The 21,858-nt window shown below is 69.4% G+C and overlaps 3 protein-coding genes across 5 annotated transcripts; 1 reads left to right on the forward strand and 2 right to left on the reverse strand.

The window, feature by feature from the left end:
* Window positions 1-501: 501 nt before the first annotated feature.
* CLCF1 (cardiotrophin like cytokine factor 1) lies at window positions 502-10,085 on the reverse strand. Of its 3 annotated transcripts, XR_015261562.1 has the most exons (4): window positions 8,998-9,326; window positions 4,021-4,187; window positions 1,246-2,231; window positions 502-1,069 (listed from the first exon to the last, which is right to left on the reverse strand). XR_015261562.1 is itself a non-coding variant. In XM_086771606.1 (3 exons), exons 1-3 carry the CDS (start codon window positions 10,020-10,022, stop codon window positions 1,740-1,742), a joined length of 675 nt encoding a protein of 224 aa, XP_086627732.1. In that variant the 5' UTR covers window positions 10,023-10,085; the 3' UTR covers window positions 502-1,739. The 3 variants fall into 3 exon arrangements, 2 of the variants coding, with proteins under 2 accessions (XP_086627732.1, XP_086627731.1); XM_086771606.1 differs by lacking the exon at window positions 8,998-9,326 and adding an exon at window positions 10,007-10,085 and having other exon boundaries at window positions 502-2,231; XM_086771605.1 differs by having other exon boundaries at window positions 502-2,231.
* Window positions 10,086-15,435: 5,350 nt separating this feature from the next.
* On the forward strand, window positions 15,436-18,225 carry RAD9A (RAD9 checkpoint clamp component A). The gene is given in 16 exon segments (XM_086771608.1): window positions 15,436-15,461; window positions 15,724-15,846; window positions 15,936-15,968; window positions 15,971-16,005; window positions 16,123-16,260; window positions 16,372-16,486; window positions 16,599-16,661; window positions 16,664-16,697; window positions 16,807-16,916; window positions 16,988-17,094; window positions 17,177-17,241; window positions 17,327-17,428; window positions 17,520-17,535; window positions 17,538-17,738; window positions 17,818-17,869; window positions 17,872-18,225. Coding segments are annotated over 15 exon segments (1,149 nt in total). The 5' UTR covers window positions 15,436-15,461; window positions 15,724-15,812; the 3' UTR covers window positions 17,916-18,225.
* Window positions 18,226-18,229: 4 nt separating this feature from the next.
* On the reverse strand, window positions 18,230-20,917 carry PPP1CA (protein phosphatase 1 catalytic subunit alpha). Its single transcript, XM_086771607.1, has 8 exons — window positions 20,820-20,917; window positions 19,795-19,926; window positions 19,460-19,690; window positions 19,222-19,326; window positions 18,989-19,116; window positions 18,858-18,953; window positions 18,524-18,658; window positions 18,230-18,419 (listed from the first exon to the last, which is right to left on the reverse strand). Exons 1-8 carry the CDS (start codon window positions 20,872-20,874, stop codon window positions 18,309-18,311), a joined length of 993 nt encoding a protein of 330 aa, XP_086627733.1. The 5' UTR covers window positions 20,875-20,917; the 3' UTR covers window positions 18,230-18,308.
* Window positions 20,918-21,858: the final 941 nt, after the last annotated feature.

Consider the following 21,858-nt stretch of genomic DNA (forward strand, 5'->3'; position numbering starts at 1 on the left):
CCCCACCACACTGAGCTCAGCGTCTGGACCAGCGACCCGTTCACTCTGGTCCCTACTGACGGCACCGCCGGCTCCTTGGGCCCACAGAACACCCCAACTCTGTCACACTGAGCTCAGAGTCTGGACCAGTGACTTGTTCACTCTGGTCCCTACTGACGGCACCGCCGGCTCCTTGGGCCCACAGAACACCCCAACTCTGTCACACTGAGCTCAGAGTCTGGACCAGCGACCCGTTCACTCTGGTCCCTACTGACGGCACTGCTGGCTCCTTGGGCCCAGGGAACACCCCAACCCCACCACACTGAGCTCAGAGTCTGGACCAGTGACTTGTTCACTCTGGTCCCTACTGACGGCACCGCCGGCTCCTTGGGCCCACGGAACACCCCAACCCCACCACACTGAGCTCAGAGTCTGGACCAGCGACCCGTTCACTCTGGTCCCTACTGACGGCACCGCCGGCTCCTTGGGCCCGCCTGGCGCGGGGGCGGCGGGGCGGGGGGATGGCGCTGGAGAAAGGTTTTTATTTGTTCGTACAAGAATAGATCTTCTGCAATAAATACCCCAATAAATAACATCTCCAATAAATAAACACTCATAGACGCACCGGGACAGCCGCCCTGCGGCCCCGCCTCCTGCCCCGCCCGCTCGGTTGCTAGGCAACAGCCGGAGAGGCGGGGTTTGGGGGGAAACAGAGGGCGGAGCCTGCGGTAGGGAGGTTTGCTGCGTGGGTTGGTGGGAGGGGCTTATTGCCATCCGGGGGTGGAGCCTATTGCTCCAGGGGCGGGCCTTATTGCTACGCTCGGGGGGGATTGGTCCTTTCAGGAGTGGGCGGGGCTTGTTGCTGCTGTGGGGCGGGAGTGGGGAGGACCCCACGGGCGTGGGGACAGCCCTGAGGGGACAACGGGGTGGGCACAGCAGGGCGGTGGGGACGTCGTGGTGGCACCACCGCCTGCCTCCAGGCACGGATGGTGGGGACGTGGAGTGGCCGCGTTGGCACCTTGGGGTCAGGAGCCCCATCTCTCAAGGCACACTGGTGATGGAGAGGGGACATCAAGTGGCTTTGGTGGCACTTGGGGTCAGGATCTCCTTAAGGCACAGGGATGTGGGGTGGCCGTGGTGGCGCTTTGGGGCGCTGTGATGATGGTGGGGACGTGGGGTGGCTTTGGTCACAGTTTGGGGTCAGGAGCCCCATCTTCTAAGGCGCAGCAAGGTGACGACGAGGATGTGAGGTGGCCGTGGTGGCACTTTGGGGTCAGGAGCCCCGTCTCTCAAGGCACAGTGGTGATGGAGAGGGGACATCAAGTGGCTTTGGTGGCACTTGGGGTCAGGATCTCCGTCCCTTAAGGCACAGTGTGGTGGTGCGGGGGCTTTGGGGTGGCTTTGGTCACAATTTGGGGTCAGGAGCTCCATCTCTCAAGGGACACTGGTGATGGAGAGGGGACATGGGTGGCCGTGGTGGCACTTGGGGTCAGGACCCCCACCAGCTAAGGCACAGTGTGGCGACGGTGGGGGCATGGGGGTGACTTTGGTGGCACTTTGGGGTCAGGAGCCCCACCTCTCAAGGCACAGTGTGGTGATGGAGAGGGGACATCAAGTGGCTTTGGTGGCACGTTGGGGCCAGGAGCCCCATCCCGCGAGGCACAGCGAGGCGGCGGCGGGGGCGTGCGGTGGCCCGTCGGGGTGAGGAACCCCATCCCGGCGAGGCGGGACGTCACGGGGCGGGGTGGTGGGGGGGTGTCTCAGAAGTCCCTGGCCTCCAGGCGCAGGGTGACCACGGCGGGCGGCACCTTCTTCTTGAGCCGGTTGAAGTCCTTGGCCGAGCGCCACAGCCAGGTCTGCAGCTCCTTCAGCAACCAGAAATCATCCATCTTCTTCAAGAAGTCATTGGGCGCTGCGGGCGCGCCGGGGGGCGCGGGGGGACCGGCGGGACCCACGGGTAACGGGTAACCCAAGGAGGACATGACGCCGGCGATGCTGAGCACCAAACCTTGAAGGCTGGAGCAGAAGTGACCGAGGCGATGCCGTAACTCGGCCGTCCCCGCCTGCCCGTCCAACGCCCGCAGGTAGCAGAGGAGGCGGCTGTAGGCGCGGTAGTTGGCGGCCAGGCGGGCGTTGTCGGTCAAACCGCGCCACAGGTCCAAGTCCACCGTGGCGCTGGGCACCCGCTCGGCGCGCGCCAGCCGCGGGGGGTTGAAGTCGGGTTCATTGAAGGGGGGGCCCAGGTAGTTCAGCTGCAAGGTAGCGGGCGGGGGGGGGGGGGGGTGTCAGGTATCCGGGAGGGGTGCCACCACAGACCCCTGCCCACCACGCGTCACGTCCCCACGGCCATCGTGTCCCCGGTCACCAGGTGCCCCAGGTCTCCATGTCCCCCAGGTGGACGTGCCCACCATGTCCATGTCTCCATGCCCCTCAGGTAGACGTGCCCACCACATCTCCTTCCCTTTCGTGTCCCTGGTCACCACGTCCACCATGTTCCATGTCCCCCAGCTGGACGTGCCCACCATGTCCCAGGTCTCCATCTACCCCAGGTGGAGATGCCCACCATGTCCCATTCCCTTTCGTGTCCCTGATCTCCACACCCATCATGTCTTCAGTCTCCATGTCCCCTTGCCCACGTCCCATGTCCCCCAGATGGATGAGCCCACCATGCTCCATGTCCCCCATGTAGATGTGCCCACCACGTCTCAGGTCTTCATGTCCCTCAGGTGGACATGTCCACCACAACCCCTTCCCTTTCATGTCCATGGACTCCAGGCTCACCATGTTCCAAGTCCCATATCCCTCAGGTGGACATTCCCACCATGTCCCCTTCCCTAGTCTCCATGCCCACCACGTCCCCATTCTCCATGTCCCTCTGCCCACCTCCCATGTCCCCCAGATGGACGTGCCCACCACGTCGCAAGTCTCCACGTCCCCCATGTAGACGTGCCCACCATGTCCCAAGGTCTCCATGTCACCCAGGTGGACATGTCCACCACATCCCCTTCCCTTTCACGTCCACGGTCTCCACGCCCACCACGTCCCCATTCTCCACCTCCCCCTGCCCGTGTCCCCCAGCAGGACGAGCCCACCACATCCCACCCTCCACACCCCTCTCCCCCTCTCCACCAAGCCCTGTCCCCCAAAACCCTTGGGGAGATGCCACCACGGTGGGGGCTGAACCCTCTGAGATCCGGTGCTGCCAGCGGGCAGGGAGCGGCGGACGCCTGCACCCGTGGTTGAACCCTGGGCCGAGGGCAGGGGCCCCGGGAGCCGCCCTGCGCCCCGAGGGGCGCAGGGCGGCTCCCGGGGCCCCTGCCCTCGGCCGATGAGACATTTCCTCAGCCCCCCGGCACGGGCGCAACCGGATTTGGCAAGGGAGACCCCCAGCCCCGCGGGTGAGGGCGGGTGTGAACACGTCACCGGCGAGCGCAGGGCGTGCAACGGCACGGGAGTCACGGGGTCGGGGTGGGGCGGTGCCCGGACACGGTTCTGTGGGAGCGTGTGTGTGTGCGGGAACACGTGTGTGCAAGCACACCGATGCATGTACACATGTATGTGCAACCAACGCACACATGTATGTGCCAGCACACGGGTGCGCAGGCGCACACGCGTGCTGCCACGCTAATGCACAGGCGCACACGTATGTGCAGGTGCACCGATGCACACGTATGTGCAGGCACAGTAATGCACACATATGTGCAGGCACACCAATGCTCACGCACACGTATGTTCAGGCACGTGGATGCATGCACACTGACGCACACGTATGTGCAGGCACGCCAATGCTCACGCACACGTATGTTCAGGCACATGGATGCAGGCACACTGACGCACACGTACGCGCAGCCACACGCGTGTGCAGCCACCCCGGTGCGCACCCGCGTGCAGACAGCGCCTTCTCGACCGGTGACAACGGCGGGGACGGCGCGGGGCTCACTCCCTCCCGCTCCCCACGGGGATGCCGCCCCCCCCCACATCGCCCCCGGCGCCACGGGGCGATTCGGGGGGCCACGCGCGGGGGCGAGCCCCCCTACTCACGTAGGTGCCGGCGAGGGTGCGCAGCTGGTGCTCCAGGTAGCGGGTCAGGTCGTACGTCTTCTGGATGGACTGGCCGGCGGCCGGCTCCTCGGTGCAGTTCAGGGCGGGCAGCGCCGGCAGGTTGCAGAGCGCGGCGCAGAGGAAGGTGAAGATCCCCCAAGAGTCTCCTGCGGGTGGGATTTGGGGGGTTGGGGGGGGACACGAACACACACACACAACGGGGGTCACGCACGGGCGGCCGAAAACGCGGGGTTCTCGCGGCGAACGGGGAAACCGTGGGAGGGCGGCGGGGAGCGGCTCGGACGGGGCACGCGGCCGCCGCAACGGCGTGAACCCGGCTCGGCGGGGACCCCCCCCCCAGCTTCGCCGCGCCGACCCCCCCTCGCCGACGCGGGGCTCCCCGCGCGCCGGCAACAATCCTTTATATGGTCTGGAGGCAGCGCGGCGCGCGGTTCTCCCGCCGGGACGGGTTATATTTGGGCACGGCGACTCGCCCCGGCGCTGCCGGCAACCCCCCGCGCCCCCCCTCACCGCCTCGGCGGGGACCCCCGGGCCGCCCCCCGTGTCGGAGGGGTCCCGGGGGCGGCCGGGGCGTGGGGGTGACCTTTGGTGAAAAGGCCGGAAACCGCCGGCCGGGTGGCCGTCATCAGCCCTGACGTCAGGGCGGCCTGACGAGCGGCGGCTTCGTTAGCCGGCGGTTGCGCAAAGGTCACAAGTTGGCTCGCCGGCCAACTTGGCGTCGCTCGGGGACGCCGGAACCGGGCTTCCCGGCAACCGCGAGCCACCACCGGCGCGGTTCGTCACCGCGGGGGCTCCCGGCGTGGGCAGCCCCCCGCCGCGGACCCCCCCCCCCTCCGCACCCCAGCCTCGGGGCGGCCAGGCCGCCGGGAGCCCCCCGCGGTGCCCTCGCGCGTCACCGCTCGCCGTCACGAGGTGCCGTGAGGTTTGGGAAGCCGGGAGCGGCCAAGCGGCGGTGACGCACGAGGGTCCTCGGGGACGCGGCGGCTCCGGCCACGCCGGCCCTGCCGCGGCGGGGACGCGGCAACGCGCGGAACAGCACGCGTGCGCGCGCCGGGCCTGGCGGGCGCGACACAGCAGGCAAGGGTGCGACACGCCGCACGCACATGTAACACGCCGTAGGCGTGTGCAACGCACGGCACAGGTGTGCCACACACCATGCAGGTCACGCACCGCGCAGGCGTGTGACACAGCGTGCACGTGTGGGATACGCCATGCAGGCGTGTCGACGGACACGCACGTGACACGCTGTTTACACGCGATGCGCCGCGCCGTGTAAGCGCGCGCCACGCCGCGCACACGTGACACACCACGCAGGTGTGCGCCACGCCGTGACGCACGGCGAAGGGGCGTGACGCACCGCGCCCGCGTGTGACGCACGGCGCATGCCGGCACGCCGCCCTGCGCGAGCAGGCGCCCTGACACGCCGCCGCGCCCCGCGGTGGGCGCACGCAGCCGCTTGCCCGCGTGCCACTGCGCCCCGACGTGCGGAGCGCGCCGCCGTCCCGCCTCGCGTGCGTGGGACGGGTGGCGGCGGCGGCGGGGGGGGGGCGCCGCGCCGCGGTGACTCACCCACCCACCCCCGGGTGTTTGCTTTGGCCGGACCCTCGCCCGCCGCCGGCTCGCGTTTCCAGCGCCGGGATTTACACCGGGCCTGGCCCTGCCGCCGCCAAACCAAACACGGCCCGGGACTGGGGGGCGGGGGGGACACCGCGGCTGGCGGGGACGGGACGGGGACGAAGCCACCGGCGGCTGCCGGGCAGGTGGCCGGGGGCACGGGGTGGGGGAGCGTGAGGACGAGGAGGAGGGAGGAAGAGCAGGGGGGACGGTTGGCGGCTGATGGCTGAGAGGTGGCGGGACGCACGGCCGGGGCGGTGGCGCAGTGGTGGCCGTGGGGAGTGGGGGCCGTGGGGCAGGTGGCCATGGCACAGAACGGGTGGCCCAGGGGTGGCCACGGCCCAGCGGCGCAGGTGACCCAGCAGTGACATTGCCCGCGCCGCAGCGCTGGCCCAACGGCGCAGGGTGCCCCGACGGAGCGGCCGCTCCCCCTCGCCCACCCCGGTCACGACGCGGCGGGGGGGCGGGGGGGGGCAGAAAACGTCCGGGCACCGGCACAGAGAGCGGGGAGGAGGGAGGCGCGGGGCGCGCCGCAGCCGGGTCCCGGTGACGTCGCGAAGGAAGAGCCCGAGGGTTTCAAAACCGGCGCTGGAGCGCGGCCAGGGTGCTCCCAGCCCACGTAAGCGGCTCACGGCGCGGCCGCCCGCCGTCACCCGCCGGGTCCCCATGTTGGGGAGGGGGGGGCACGGGAGCGGGCGGCCCTCGCCGAGGGGCTGCGGCGGCGGGGGCGACGCGCAGGACCCTCGCCCTCCCGCCAGCCGCCCCGTGGGCGCGGGCGGCCGGAGGTCCCGGCGCGCAGGCGAGGCGGCGGGTGAGCTGTTCCCCGGGCGCGCTTGCGGGCAGGGGCGGCGAAGGTCAGGAGCGACCGCAAAGCCGCCCGGAGCCGCTTTCCCGAAATCCTCGTGCCAAGCGGGAGGCGGGGGGCGGCGGCGGCCGGGAAAAGGGGGGGAACCCTCGCAGCGGACGGGGCCGAAGCGGCCCCCCCCGGCGCGGCGGCGGCGGGAGCCGCCGTATCCGATGGGCCGGCGTCCAGCGGAGCCCCGTCCCACCCAGTAACCCCCAGCTCCAGCACTGGGGCGAGAGCCCAGCGGTGGCCGAGCGCGGACGCGACGTCGGGGACGAAGCCGCCCCGTCGGTGGGCAAGGCAGCGGCCGGCGGCCACCAGCCCCGCGCGGTTTCGCAGCCACCCCGCCTGTGGCGTCGGGTGGGCACGGCGGGAACGCGCGGACGCTCACGCCCCGCGCGCGGCCGGCGCTCGATGGCAGTGGTCACGGCCGTGCCCGAGCGCCGATGGGAGCGACACGCGTGTCCTCGCTCCTCGACGGCCACCGCGCTGGGGTCCCTGTCCCAGCCTGGCTCTCCAGAAGCCACCAAAACCCCCCAGCCCCGCCGTGCTCCCGACGCCGTGGGGCGCGCGGCCCCGCGTCCCCCCGCCCCGCGTCGTGCCTGCGCCCGCGGCGCTGAGTGTTTACATCCTGTCTCCTCCGTGTGTTTATAAACGCGGCGGCGCACGGGAGATTCCAGCGAGGCCGTAATTAACTGGGCCTGGATTTCCCATCCGGCTCCAGGCAGCGGCGCGATGGAAACAGCCCCCCGCCGGCGAGGGGGGCGCGGGCCCCTAATCCCAACCAGACCCCGGCGCCCCGCACGCACGGCCAGCTCACGGCACGGGCACGGCACCCGGCGCTGGCTGGCACCCCTCAGCCGCGCGAGGCACCCCGCTGCCTTCCCACCCGTCCCGGCGCGGACCCCCGCAGACCCACGGGCCCCGCTGGGGACCCCCCCAGCTGGTGCCAGCCCACGTGGCACCGCCGAGCCCCGCGCGGCGCCGCCGCCATCTCCAACCCCTGGCACTTCCGGACCCGCTGCCATCACCGCCGCGGGGACGCCGCGCCCCGATTCCCAAACCTGCCCCGCGTCCCCAAGCGCCCCGGCCAAGTCGGTGACACCACCGTCACGGCGCGAGCCACGCGTCACCGCCGTCCCGTCCGCGTCGGGACGATGGCGGCCCCGGCGAGCGGGCAAGGGACCACGGGTACCCTGCGGTGGGCAGCGAGGTGCCCGAATCCCCGCGGCGCGACGGGGCTGGGGTGGGCGGGGGGTGGTGGGGGGGGAAGCGGGGCCGGTTGGGTGATTTACGGCGCTGGGTGCCACTTAGCGGGGCGTAAATCTTCCCCCGGCGCGGCCCTGTAAGCGGAACCCTCCGCGTTTCCCTTCGGAGGCTGCTGGCGGGCTGCGCCTAATGCAGCCCAGATGTGCGGCCGCCACCGTGCCCCGCTAAATAGACACGGGGACAGCGGTGCCGCCCAGCGTCCCCGACCCCGCCGGGGCCAAACCGTCCAGCTCCTGCCCGCCGCGGCCGGCCCGAAACGGAGAGCGGGGCCCAGGCGGCCGAAACCTCGCCCCGCGGCGGCGGGCTCGGCGTCGCCTTCCCCACCCGCGTTGAGCGCGGGGCCGCGGTACCGGTTGCGCCGCCGGCTCGCCGGTGAGGGCGGGAAGGGGCGACGGAGCCGCCGGGGGATCCCGGCCTCGCTTTTCCGGTTCCCCCCCCCGGCGCTCGCCCCGCTTCGCCCCGTCCTGCGTCACGCCGGGAGCCGGAGCCAAACGCGGCGCCGGCCTCGTGCTGCCCCGATCCCCCCGGGCGGGACCCCCGCGGCGCCCACATTTTGACCTTTTAAGGGCGTTTTCCAGCATTTTCCCCGGCCTTTCCGGGCGAGGAAGCCCCCGAGCCCGGTGCGCCGCAGGCCCCCCCCAAGCGCCCCGGCTCTCCCGGGACCCCCGAGGCGAGCGCTCGGGCCGGGGAAACAAAACCATCCCCGCAGCCGCTTCCGGAGAGCGGCGTTTCCCCGGCGCCCCGAAAACCCCGCTGGCCGGAGGAACCTCGCCCGCTACGGCGACGGCGTTCGGAGGGGCAAAGCCCCGAAATCGTGCCCCGGGTCGGAAAAATACCGCTTCCTGCCCCGCTAAATCCCAGCGACTTTCATTTTCCTCCCCTCTGTCAGCGCCGGGGGTTTAATTCTCCGTGCTCGGCGGCGGTTCCCTCCCTGGTAATCACAAACATGCATGGAAAAGAGGGAAGGAGAAAGGGAAAAAAAAAAAAAAACTAAAAAAAAAAACCCCAACTAGAGAGGGGAAAGTCTTAAATCAATCCCAAAGCCAGCCAGACGTTTTAATCACATCAAATTAAAATCAGCGGCGGCTCGGAAAGGAGGAAAAAAAAAAAAAAAAAAAAAGAAAAAAAAAATTAAAAACTGAATTAAAAAAAATGAGAAAAAGCCCACGGCAGGCAGAGCGCGGGCAGCCCCCCGCCCCGGCCGGCGGCGCCCACCGCCTCGGTCTTACCTGAGAGCTCCCCGGTGACATTTCGCATAGTCGGGGCGCGGGGGGGGCTCGGAGGGCGCAGAGCAGAGGGGAAGGGGGCGAGAAGAAGCGAAAAGCGGGGGCTTGGCTCTCGCTCGGCCGAGCCTCTGCCCTGGCTCGCTCGTTCGGGGTTGGGTTTTTTTTTTTTATTTTTTTTAACTTCTTTTTTTTTTTTTTTTTTTCCTCCCCTCCTCTCCCTATTTGTTTTGGTTTTGTGTTTGCTTGGGTGTTAGGTGGAAAAAAAAAAAAAAAAAAAAAAGAGAAATTAAATAAATAATGAAAAATAAAAAGCCAAGCCGTGCGGGTTGGGTCGGGTGGGTTTTGGGTTTTTTTGTTTTTGGTTTTTTTTTTTTTTTGCGGTGCGTGCACGGTTCGCACCACGCTCCGGCTGCCTCGCTCGCCGCCTTTTCCCCCCCCTCTTCCACCTCCCTTGATTTGCTCTTTTGATTGGTGTCCAGGAATGCAAGAATATAAAAAAAAAAAAAAAAAGGGAAAAAGGAAAAAAAAAAAAACCCCGAGCTCACACACACCCTCCCCGAGCCGCTGCCTCCCTTCTTCACTTTTTTTTTTTTTTACTTTTTTTTTTTTTTTCGAAATTCAAGTGTTAAGCAGAACCAGGTTGCTTTCAAGAACGCATTTGATGCGATCGGACCCGAGAGCGGGCTCCATTCATTCCCCCCCCCCCCCCCCCCCCAAAATCCTCTCCCCATCCCCGGGGGTCCCGGGATGGGACGGAGCGGGGGGGAAGCCGGACGCGAAGCCCGAAAAACGGTGGGGAGGGAATCGGGGGGTCCCCGGGGTGGGGAAGAGTTTGGGGAGGGGGGGGGGGGCACCTTCAGGGTTTTTTTTGGTTTTTGTTTTTTTTTTTTTTGCCTTCGCCCCCTCCCCGGGTTTGGCTCGTGCGGGGCTTTTGTTGGGTGGCGGGGGTGCGGGGATGGGGGGGTGCGGGAGGTGAAAGGGGGGTGGGGAGGGGGGGGATGTTTTCTCCTACCTGCTCTCAGCTCCATGCGGGAGAGGCGCGGGGCCGGGGCGCCGGGTGCGCGCGGTGGGGGGATCCCGCAACGGGCGGCGCGGGGCTCCGGCTCCCATTTGCCGGTCGGAGCCTTTTTCTTTCCCCCCCCCCCCCCGCCCCCCCGCCCCGCTCCGCTCCTCCCGACGCGCCGAGCCGCCGCCGCACGCCGACAGCCCGGTCCCCCCGTCCCCCCCCCCCCCACCCACCCCACCCCGGGGGTGGGGGGGGGTGGTTTTTTTTTTGGGGGGGGGGGGGGGGGCGGGTGCGGAGAGGGGAGGGATTCTGGGTGCGGGGGAGCGGCTCCTCGCGCCGCAAAGGGGTAAGGGGGTGGGGGTGCCAACTTGTCCCCCACTCCCCGTCCGGTTCCCCCCCCCCCCTCCGCGGGCAGAGGAGGGGCCGGTGGAGGGATGGGAAGGAGCGGGGACGGGGCGGGGGGGGGGCTGTCCTCGCCCCTCCTCTGGCACAGCCCCGCCGTTAGACCGGGAAAAAGAGGAGGGGGGGCGGGTCGGGACCCCCCTCCGGGCCGGGACCCCCCCCCTCCGGGCCGGTTACTCCGCGGGGACGGCGGCAGGTGAGCGGCTGCGGGGCAACCGGAGCCCCCGGGGTGGCTCAGCCCCGTCGTACCGGTTACCGGGGGGGGGGGTGGGGAGGAACCCCCTCCACCCTGGGGTCCCGCGGGGACGGGGAGCCCCCCCGCACCCCCTTCCTGCAGGGTGCGACCCCCAGCAGCCTCTTCCTTTTCCCCAAAATCCACCTCCCCCGTTAAGCCGAACCCCGACCCCGCGGGGATTTTGGCAACGACCGCCCCCCCCCCCACACCCCCCCCCCCCGCCCCCCAAACTCCTCAACTTCCAGTCCCTTCCCCTCGTGACCCACATCCACGAGTGGGTGCTGCCACGGAGGCGAGCGGCGCAGCCTCTCCGCCGCGGGGGCTCTCTCGGAGGCGAGGGGAACGTCCCTGGCCTGAGCTGGCTCCCCTAAAAAAAAAAAAAAAAAAAAAAAAAAAAAAAAAAAAGAAAGAAAGAAAAAAAAAAGAAAGAAAGAGAAAAAAAAAAAAAAAAAAGAAAAGCTTTTGTTTTAAAACAAAGGCGCTTGGCCGGGCCGGCGAGGCTCGGGAGGTAAAAATACGGATTTTTTTTCGACTCCGGCCCTCGGCCCCGGCCAGGTCTGAGCTCTCCCGGCTCCTTCGCTGGCAGCAACCGCGTTCTCCCGGCTTTTTCCGGAGCAGCGGGATGCCCGCTCGGAGTACGGCGAGACCAGCCTCCCCCCGAATCCACGGGGAGCCTTTCCCTGCCAAAGCCGGGTTCAGGGACCCCCCGCACCCTCGTCCGGATAAAACCACGCTCCGACTCATGCCGCGGCGGTGCCGGGGCGATTTAACGGCGGACCTCGGTGACAAATCCGGGAGGGAGCACCCAACGGAGGTGTTTTGGGGTGGGGGGGGGGCTCTGGATCCCCCGGGTTAAAATTTTCCAGCCGCTCGCCTCGCGGCGGGGAAGGCGACGCCGTGAGCCCGGCGGAACCGGGGAGGAGGAAAACCCCCCCTCGGGGCTCGCGAGGGGCGGGGGGGGGGGGGGCCGCAGCCCCCAAAATGAAGGTGGGGGGCGCGGACAGGGAGAGCGGCCTCGGCCCGGCTCGCCGGCAGCGTGGGGAGGGGGGTCCCCACCTCCCCCTCCGCCACCGCGGGGTATCTGGTTTCCCCCCAGCGAGCGAACAGCCCCCGCGCCAGCAGCGTGGAGCAAATTGGGGGAAAAAAAAGCCGCTTTCAGGTCCCCCGGGGCGGAGGGGGGGGGGGCGGGGGGGCCACAGCACGGGCCGGGGCTGCGGCTGCCAGCCCAGGCGAGGCAGGAGGGGAGGGGACACAAATCCTGCGCGTCCCTGTCCCGTCCGTCCCCCTCCCCAAATTGTAGCGGCGAAGCGGCTTCTGGCGAGTTTTCCAGCTGGGCCAGCACCTGAGAGAGGAGGAGGAGGAGGAGGAAGAAGAGGGTGATGGGAGCCATGAGCGCCTTCCTCCCCGACTGCTTCCCGCTTTCGCCCGCCCAACTCCGGGCACCGACCCCCGCGTGGGTGAGGGCCCGTGCCCCCCACTCCGAAGCCCTCGGGGACCACGTCAGCGGCAGCGCCGCGGGCAGCTGACCTCACCTTCGTCCCAGCCGCAGCCACGCGGGGTCTCGGCGCCGGCGCTGCCTCCCACCGCTGACCTTTGCGGCGGGCAGCTCGTCGCTCGCCACCGCTCACCGCCGTGCCGCGGCCTCCGCCCGCTCCTCACGCTCCTACCTGACCCCCTCCGCGTCCAGCGCCGGCGCCCCTGGCAAATAGAAAAAGAAAAAAAAAAAAAAAAAAAAAAAAAAAAGAAAAAGAGAAAAGATTTGTTGCTCGGTGCCCTCAGCAGCGGGACGGACCCAGAAAGCCCGGCACCGGGGTGGGTTTTCGCCCCGAAACGCCCGCAGCCCCTCGGAGGTGTCGGCTGGGGGCACGCAGGGCGCTGTCCCCGCACCTTGGGGACACCTTCGGGACGTAGGGACGGAGCGGGAACCGGGCCCGGCAGCGGGCGCCCGTCCCCGGAGCCGCAGCCCAGCTGTGGCCGTCCGTCTGTTCGAGGGCACCGCGCCATGTGCCGGGAAGGAAACGGCCGCTCTCCGGGGACCGGGAAGCCGTCGGCGCTGGGAAACGGCCCCGAGCACGCCGGGGTGGGAGGGGACACCCAGGGAAGGTGACAGGGATGAGGGTCCCCAAGCCCGGGGGTGCTGGAACCACCCCCAGAGCGCTGCCAGGCTCCTGCCCGCCCCCCCCCCCTCCCCGGCCCCAATCCTGCCCCGTCAGCGCCGGCTCGGGGCGGCCAGGGGGGAGAGGGAGGGGGCGCGCGTGGCTTTGGCCACCGCTGAGGTGTGTGTGTCACGACCGCGGCCAGCTGCGTCCTATCTGCAGCCCCATAAAACGCCGAGCCCCGAGGCCAGAGCCCCTCCTGGGGACGCCGGCTCCAGAGGAACCCGGCTGCCGTTCCAGAGCTGGAACGGACGCTCGCACACAATCCCATCCTCCTCCTCCTCCTGGGAGGAAGGGGCCGGTAGCCAGTGCTCGCCCCAGGGGCGGAGGGGAGGCAGATCCAGCCGACCCCCGGGGGGTCCGGACCCCGAGCCCAGGCCAAGGCAGGCCCGGGAGTCCCCCCGAGCTCGCCGCCTGCGGCCGGAGCTCAGCCGCACACACGTGGCTTGGCCCGCGAGAGCGGCCCCGCAAAGGTCGAAAGTTTGCGGTACCTGGAGGGGAACGCGCTGCCGAGGGGCGGCGGGGGTCCGGAATCCCATGAGAGGGAAAAGAGGAGGAGAGGCTGCGGTCGCACGCCGGAGAGCAGCAGCCGCGCGAGAGGGGCTCTGCGCCCCCCTCCCTGCTCCCCCCCCCCCCACCTCGGGTGCCAGCCCCGCTCCGCAGGCTGGGGGCCCCTCGGCTCGGGCTCCGCAGCACCGAGCCCAGGAGGAGGGACTTGGGCAGGCGGGAGCCGGCTGAAGGACCCCGCTGCGAGCTCGAGTCACGTTCCTGGCAGCCAGACCCCCCGGCCTCCCTCGAGACCCCAACCTGAGAGCCAGTCACTCTGGGCCGGCTGCTCGTGCGAGGAAAGGGATTCGCTGAGCTCGCCCAGCCTCCCCGGCGGACCCCTTCCCCTCTTTATTACTCCTTTCACACCCTCACCTGCCCGAGACACCGCGCCGGCCTCCCAGATACCACCTTCCTGCTTTCCGCCGCGGCGCGGAGGCCGTTAAACCGGCGCCAACAGCGTCCCGCTCGCCCCTCTGGCCTCAGCCCGGCCGGCAGAGACCCGGCAGACGCGGGGGTGGGGCATCCCCGGGCACCGGGGCAGCGCTGTGGTCCTAAAAGTGTGGGCAAAGTGGGGGGGGGGGGGAGGGGGGGGGAGGGGGGGGGGTGGGGAGTGGAGCAGCACGGTGGAGGGGGAGCTGAGCTCCCCCCCCCCAAAGCGGGATGGGTCCAGGGGGCAGGGGAGGTGGGCAGGGGCCCTGCAGAGAAGCTGTGGGGCGGCAGAGGGCCCTGCGAGGAGCCGTGGGGCAGCAGGGGCCCTGTGAGGAGCCGTGGGGCAGGTGGGGGCCCTGTGAGGAGCCGTGGGGCAGCAGGGGGCCCTGTGAGGAGCCGTGGGGCGGCAGGGGGCCCTGTGAGGAGCCGTGGGGCGGCAGGGGGCCCTGTGAGGAGCCGTGGGGCGGCAGGGGGCCCTGTGAGGAGCCGTGGGGCGGCAGGGGGCCCTGTGAGGAGCCGTGGGGCGGGTGGGGGCCCTGCGGGGGAGCCGTGGGGCGGCAGGGGGCCCTGTGAGGAGCCGTGGGGCGGCAGGGGGCCCTGTGAGGAGCCGTGGGGCGGCAGGGGGCCCTGCGGGGGAGCCGTGGGGCGGCAGGGGGCCCTGTGAGGAGCCGTGGGGCGGCAGGGGGCCCTGTGAGGAGCCGTGGGGCGGCAGGGGGCCCTGTGAGGAGCCGTGGGGCAGGTGGGGGCCCTGTGAGGAGCCGTGGGGCGGGTGGGGGCCCTGTGAGGAGCCGTGGGGCGGGTGGGGGCCCTGTGAGGAGCCGTGGGGCAGCAGGGGGCCCTGTGAGGAGCCGTGGGCAGCAGGGGGCCCTGTGAGGAGCCGTGGGGCAGCAGGGGGCCCTGTGAGGAGCCGTGGGGCAGCAGGGGGCCCTGTGAGGAGCCGTGGGGCAGCAGGGGGCCCTGTGAGGAGCCGTGGGGCGGGTGGGGGCCCTGTGAGGAGCCGTGGGGCAGCAGGGGGCCCTGCGGGGGAGCCGTGGGGCGGCAGGGGGCCCTGTGAGGAGCCGTGGGGTGGGTGGGGGCCCTGTAAGGACCCGTGGGGCAGCAGGGGGCCCTGTGAGGAGCCGTGGGGCGGCAGAGGGCCCTGCGGGGGAGCCGCGGCGGCGGCCGGGCCTACCGAAGGCATCAGGAGCAGCGCAGGCCCCTCGGAGCCCCCCGGAGAGGGCTGGGGAGGCCAGAACCAGCGCTGAGACCCCCGGGGAGAGCCCATGGGTGAGCTGGGGAAGGACCCGAGGGCCCCGGGGAGCGGAGGCGAGGCCGGGCCGGGCCGGGCCAGAGGCCACAACCGGGCTCACGGAGCCGCACTGAGAAGCGCACACCCCCCTCCACCAGACCCTCGAAGCCCTATTGGCTGAGAGGCACGTCACTCCAATCGCCGGCAGAGCCGGCCAATAGCGAGCGACGGGGAGGTAAGGGCGGGGCGCGCGCGCGCCGCCGGGCGCCCGGAGGGAGGGGAGGGGCCGCTCCCGGTCACGTGAGGCGAAGTGGGGGGGGGAACGGCGCCCGGGCCGTCACGCGGCCGAGGCTCCGACCAATCGGACGGCGGCGAGGGCGGGATGGAGGCAAGCTCTAGCCCAATGGGAAGCGGCGGGAGAGGGCGGTGCGGGAACGGGGAAGGTGCCGGCGCGGCGCGGAGGTGAAGCGGGCGGAACCACTGGCGGCTGGATAGGGGGGGACGGTGTGGTGAGGGGCGAGACCATTCCGGGGGACGCTGGAGGGGCGGGGAGGGGGCAAGCAACTGCGGGGTGCAAGGGGGGGGGGACACACACGGCGGAGAGCTGGGCGCGGTCCATCGGAGCGGGGAGACGGGGAGGAAACGCGGGGCGCCGGCGCAACCATCTGGTGGGGGCGTGGTCTGAGCGGGGGCGTGGCTTGAGGCGGCGGGGGCGTGGCTTCAGCTCGGCAGGCGCGAAGCCCCTCCACGTGTCCGCCCGGTGCCGGTACCGATACCGCTACCGGTACCGGTGCCAGGCCCCGACCCCGCGCCATGAAGTGCGTCATCACCGGCGGCAACATCAAAGGTGAGCGGGGCCGGGACGGGGGTTGTAATTTGGGGGGGGGGGTGCAGGGGGCACCCTCCCTCACCCCCCCCTCCCCTCGCCCCCCCCAGTCCTCGGCCGAGCCGTGCACGCCCTGTCCCGCGTCGGGACGAGCTCTACCTGCAGCCCACCGAAAACGGGGTATGGGGGGGGGGGGGGGGGGACGGGACCCCGTGCCCCAAATCTGTCCCCAAGCAGAGTGGGCAGGGGGGTCCCAGCACGCCCTGTGTGTGTGTGTGTGTCCCCCCCAAAAAAAAGCTGTCCCTGCGCGCCGTCAACTCCTCGCGCTCGGCCTTCGCCTCCTTCCTCTTCGCGCCCCTCTTCTTCCAGCGCTACGAAACGGGCGGCCCCCCCGGCCCCGACACCGAGCTCTTCCGGTGCAAAGTCCTCATGAAGGTAAAATTTCGGGGGTGCTGGGGCGCGAGGAGGAGGAGGAGGAGGGGGGGGGTCACCCAGGCAGGGTGACCGTGTCCCGTTCCCCCCCCCCCCACCCCGCCCCCCCGTAAGTCCTTCCTGGGCGTTTTCCGTTCGTTGCCTTCGCTGGAAAAAACGGTGGGGAAATGCCTGATCCTGCTGAAACCCCGCAGCGACCGCCTGGTCGTGCAGCTCCACTGCAAATACGGTGAGCGCCGGGGGGGGGGGGGACACACGCGCGCGTTGGGGTGGGGGGGACACACACACGACGCGCGGTGTCACCGTCCCGTCCCCCTCTCCTCCCCCCCCCCCCCCCCCAGGCGTCACCAAGACCCACAACCTGACCTTCCGCGAGTGCGAGCGGCTGCAGGCCGTTTTCGACACCCGAGTTACGCCAGCAGCCTCCGCGCCCCGCCACGGTGAGCTGGAGGGGGGCGGCGGTCGGGACCCGTTGGAGGGGGGGGCGAGGGGGGGGGGGGTGATGTGTGCGTGGATTTTGGGGTTCCCCCCTTCTCCGTGTGCCCGCAGGGTGCTGGCGGAAGCCGTGGTTCACTTCCCCCAGACGCTGGCTGAGGTGACGCTGGGGACCGGCCCCGGGGGCAAGATCAGCCTCCGAAATTACGTGGAGGACCAAGCGGGTGAGTCCCGCGGGGAGGGGGTGCCCCTTCCTCGGCCCCCCCCCAAATCCACCTCCTTTCCCCCCCCCCAGAGCCCAGCAAGACGATGGTGACGGAGCTGTGGCTGGCCGAGGACGAGTTCCAGGCGGCGGCCGTAGCCCCGGGCTCCCACGTCACCTTCTGCCTGAAGGAATTTCGGGTGAGCCCCTGCCTGCACCCCCCGCCAAGCCCAAGTCACCCCCCCCCCCCCCAGCCCCCCTCACCCTCCCTCCTTGTCCCAGGGGCTGCTGGCCTTCGCTGAAGCCTCCAACCTGCCCCTCACCATCCACTACGACGCGCCCGGCAGGTAGGAACAGGGACCCCCGCCCTGCGCCGGCCCTGCCCCGGCACCCCCCACCACCCCAGGACCCTCAGGCCCTCTGTGCCCCCAGGCCGGTGGTCTTCACGCTGGACGACGCCGTGCTGGAGGTCCACCTGGTGCTGGCCACCCTCTCGGACCCGGAAAGCGGCTCGCAACCCCCCGCGACCAACGGGTAAGAGGGGCCGGGCGCTCAGCCCTCCAGCTGCCGTCAGTAGGGACCAGAGTGAACGGTCCCCCCCGCTTCCTCGCTCTCTCCCCACCAGCGTCTCCCACCCGCCACGCCCCCGTCGGACGATTTCGCCGATGATCTGGAGTCCTACATGGTTGCCATGGAAACCAGCGCCTACGAGGAAGGTTCGGGGGCGCCCCCCAGCCCCACCTTCCCCCAGCGCACCCCATGTCTGGCCGAAAGTGACCCCGAGGAGGAGGAGGAGGAAGAGGAGGAGGAAGGGGCTGTGCCAGGGACCCCTCCTCACAAGAAGGTCTGGGATGTGCCTGGGGCGGGGAGGGGGGGACGGGCACAGCCCCCCTTCTCCTGACCGCCTCCCCCTCTCCCCACAGTTTCGCTCGCTGTTTTTCGGCTCGGTGCTGACGCCGGGGGGGCCCGGCCCGGCCCCACCCAGGAGGTGCTAGCAGAGGACAGCGACGGCGAATACTGAGAGCACCCCACCCCTGTGTGACGCCCCCCCCCACCCCGCAGCGTCCAGCCACCCCGGCTTCACCCCAGCATCGTCCCCAAAACAGAGGCACCCCCCCGTGTCCCATCACAAGTTTATTCCCCCAAAAAAAAAACTTCTCCTGCCCCCCCCCCAACCCCTCCACTGCCATCCCAGGGCTGGGCTCTGGGCTCCCCCTTCCTCCTCCTCCTCCTCACCCCGGCGGTCCCTGCCCTGGGGCTGGATTTGGTGGAGCCTGGTGGTGGTTTGAGGGGGGAGGGCAGGATCTTACGAATAAAAAAAGAAAAATAAAGAAATGAGTCGAAAGAAAAGCGACCTGATGCCGAGGGCTGGCGGGGCAGGGGGGGGGGGGCGGGCGGGGGGGCGGCTCGCGGCTCATTTTTTGGCTTTGGCAGAGTTGCGGGGAGGGGTGACGGGGCGTCCGGCGGGGTTCAGCCCGCTGAACTGCCCGTATTTGCCCTTGTTCTTGTCGGCCGGCTTCAAAATCTGGGGGAAAAGGGAGAAAAAAAAAAGGGGGAGCGAAGGTCAGGGGGGGTTCCGCGTCGTGCCTCCTTCCCCCCAAACCAGGGGCTGACCCCCCCCCCACCCACCTGAAACGAACACATGAGGGTCTCGTCCACGCTCATCATGGCGCCGGCGTTGTCGAACTCCCCGCAGTAGTTGGGGGCGGAGAAAAGGGTGACGAGCTGGCGCTTGGCGAAGAATTCGTAACCGTCCTCCACCACCTGCGGGAGAAATCGGAGCTGGCGCCGAGGGGGGGCAAAAACCCACCCCCCTCCCCACCCCATCTCCACAGGACGCAGCCCTGCGAGCAGATATTGCCCTCGAGCGGCGATATTCGGGGAGAAACGCCCGCCCCGTACGCGGTACCCACCGGGGACCCAAAATCCGCGCCCCCCCCCACCCCAGCAGCCGGGTGGGTACCTGGTGCGCCCGGCAGATGAGGTCCAGGTCGTGCTTGTGCAGGAATTTGGCCACCACCTCTGCCCCGAAGGTGAAGGAGACGCCGCGGTCGTTCTCCCCCCAGCCCTGCACGTCCTTGTCGAGGTCGTTCTCCCCCAGCCCTGCACGTCCTTGTCGGGGTCGGACCAAAGGAGGTCGCAGAGCAGGCCCTGATCCGGGACGTCCGTGGGGCGCATGATTCGCCGGATCTGCTCCATGGACTGCAGGTCGGGAGACAACCCTGCGAGGAAAGGGTCCCGTCAGGTCCCCCGTCTTTTCGCCGACGGCCCCCAAAGCGTTGGCACGGAGTTCCAACCCCCCCCCCGAAATCCCCGCCGCGCCCCACCTCCGTGACAGCAGAAGATCTTCTCATCCACGATAGCGGCGATGGGCAAACAGTTGAAGCAATCGGTGAACGTCTTCCAGAGCTTGATGTTGTACCGCCGCTTGCCTGCAAGTACGGGGGGGGGGAGGCGCTTTAGCGCCGTCTTTTTTTGTTTGGGGGGGGTACGGGGCTCCCCAGCGCGGCTTCGCGCTCCCCCCGGCTGCACGGGGGCGGCGCGAGAGGGGCCGCGAGGACTCACACTCGTCGTAGAAGCCGTAGATGCGGTTGATGCTGGCGCACTCGTGGTTGCCGCGCAGGAGGAAGAAGTTTTCGGGGTATTTGATTTTGTAAGCCAGCAGGAGGCAAATGGTTTCCAGCGACTGCTTGCCCCGGTCCACGTAGTCGCCCAGGAACAGGTAGTTGCTCTCGGGGGGGAAGCCCCCGTACTCAAAAAGCCGCAGGAGATCGTAGTACTGCCCGTGGATGTCACCTGAGGCGGGGGGGGGGGAACGATGACACAGGGCGCGTGGGACCCCAGCTCCCGCACGCCCGGCCCCCCAGCGTCCCGGCCCAGCGCCCCGGGTGGGTCCTCACCGCAGATTTTGAGGGGCGCCTCCAGCTCCAGCAGGATGGGCTGGCTGAGGAAGATCTCCCGGGATTTGAGGCAAAGCCCTCGGATCTCGTTCTCCGTCAGCTGCACGTTCTTCCCCGGCCGGGACCCTTGGACTGCGCCCCAGCCGAAAGAAAAGGGGCGTCAGGGAACCCCCTCACCCGCTCGGAGAGGGGTCTCGGTCACGCCCCCCCCCCCAACCCCGTTGTGGCAGGAACACCCCCAAACCCAGCCCAGCCAACCTGCACCCCTCACCCCCCAACGCTACTCCCCCCCCCCTTAGGCCTGTCCCAAATCCGGCAGCCCCTCCTTGCAGCCCCCTTGAGCCTCCAAACCCCCCAGCCCCCCAACACGCACCCCCAAAAAACTCCTTGCTGCCTCCCAGCCCCGCACAGCCCCCCATTCTCCAGGATCCTCCCTCCCCAGGGTCTGGGGCCATTTTTTGGGGGGATATGGGGCCGCTGGGGGGGTCTGGAGGCTGTTACGGGGGCCAGGGGCCGTGGGGGGGGACACGGGGCTGTTGGGGGGACAATGGGGCCATTTTGGGGGGCAATGGGGCTGTTAGGGGGGGATCTGGAGGCTGTTAAGGGGGCTTGGGGACATTATGGGGGGAAATGGGGCGATTTTGGGGGGGCTTGGGGCCATTTTCGGGGGCAACGGGGCTGTCGGGGGAGTGTGGGGGTTGTTAAGGGGGGCGGGGGCCATTTTTGGGGGGAACGGGGCCATTTTAGGGGGGGAATGAGGCTGTTGGGGGGGTCTGAAGGCTGTTAAGGGAGCCGGAAGCCAATTTGGGGGGGGGAACGGGGCTGTTGGTGGGGGGGGGGGGACGGGGCCGTTTCGGGGCTGTTGTTGGGGGGCGGCGGGGGGGGGGGGGGTGGAGGCCTTCGGGGGGTTCCGGTGCCGTGGCGGGGGCGGGGAACGGGGTCGGCAGCGGGGCCGTCGCGGGGAGCGGGGGCGGCCCGGAGCCCCCCGCGGGGTCGGGGTGGCGGGGGCGGCGGGGGCCGCTCACCCTCCAGGAGCCGGCTGATGATGGAGTCGAGGTTCAGCTTCTCGGTGTCCGCCATGGCCGCCGGACGCTCCCGCCCCCGCCCCGCGCCGCCCCGAGGCGGGAGGGGGCTGCGGGGCGGAGCGGGGGGGGAGAGCAGCGCCCCCTGCCGGCCCGGAGGACTCAGCGCGGCGGAGGCTGAGCGTCACGCACCTCGCCCCCCCCCCCGCACCTCCGTGGGGACACTGTCACCCGTGGGGCCGGCGCGGGGAGCGGCAACCGGGCCGTTGCCGGGAGGCTGTTGGCACACGGGTGTCCCTGCGGTCCCGCGGGGGGAGCCGAGCCGAGGCGAACCGGGCTGAACCGCGCCGAGCCGTGCCGAGTCCGGCCATTCCCGTGTGCCACGCAGCGCCGAGCCGCGCCGACCCGTGACATTTCCACGCGCCATGCCACGCTGTGCCATTCCACTGTGCCGAGCCACGCAGAGCCGTGCTAAGCCATGCCATTCCCGTGCGCCGTGCCATGCAAAGCTGGTCCAAGCCGTGCCATTCCCGTGTTCCGTGCCAAGACACGCCAAGCCGTACTAGGCAGTGCCATTCCTGGTTGCCAAGCCGTGCCGAGCTGTGCCATTCCCATGCGCCATGCTGTGCCAAGCTGTTCCAAGCCGTGCTGTGCCATTCCGATGTGCCAATCCATGCCAAGCTGTGCCATTCCCATGTGCTGTGCCAAGCTATGCCAACCCATGCCATCCTGTGCCAAGCTGTGCCATTCCCACGTGGCACGCTGTGCCAAGCTGTGCCAAGCCCTGCCATTCTTGTGTGCCAAGCCGTGAATAACTATGCCAAGCCATGCCAAGCCATGCCATTCCTGTGTGCCACGCCATTCCAAGCCATGCCAAATCATGCCATTCCCGTGTGCCATGCCGTGCCAAGCAGTGCCATTCCTGTGTGCCATACTGTGCCAAGCAGTGCCTAGCCGTGCAATTCCTGTGTGCCGTGCCATGCAGAACCGTGCCAATTCCTATCAAGCCATGGCCCAGCTGTGCCATTCCCGTGTGCCATGA

Source organism: Chlamydotis macqueenii, unplaced genomic scaffold (assembly GCF_036417535.1).
Source record: "Chlamydotis macqueenii isolate bChlMac1 unplaced genomic scaffold, bChlMac1.mat HAP1_SCAFFOLD_125, whole genome shotgun sequence".
Lineage (NCBI taxonomy): Eukaryota > Metazoa > Chordata > Aves > Otidiformes > Otididae > Chlamydotis > Chlamydotis macqueenii.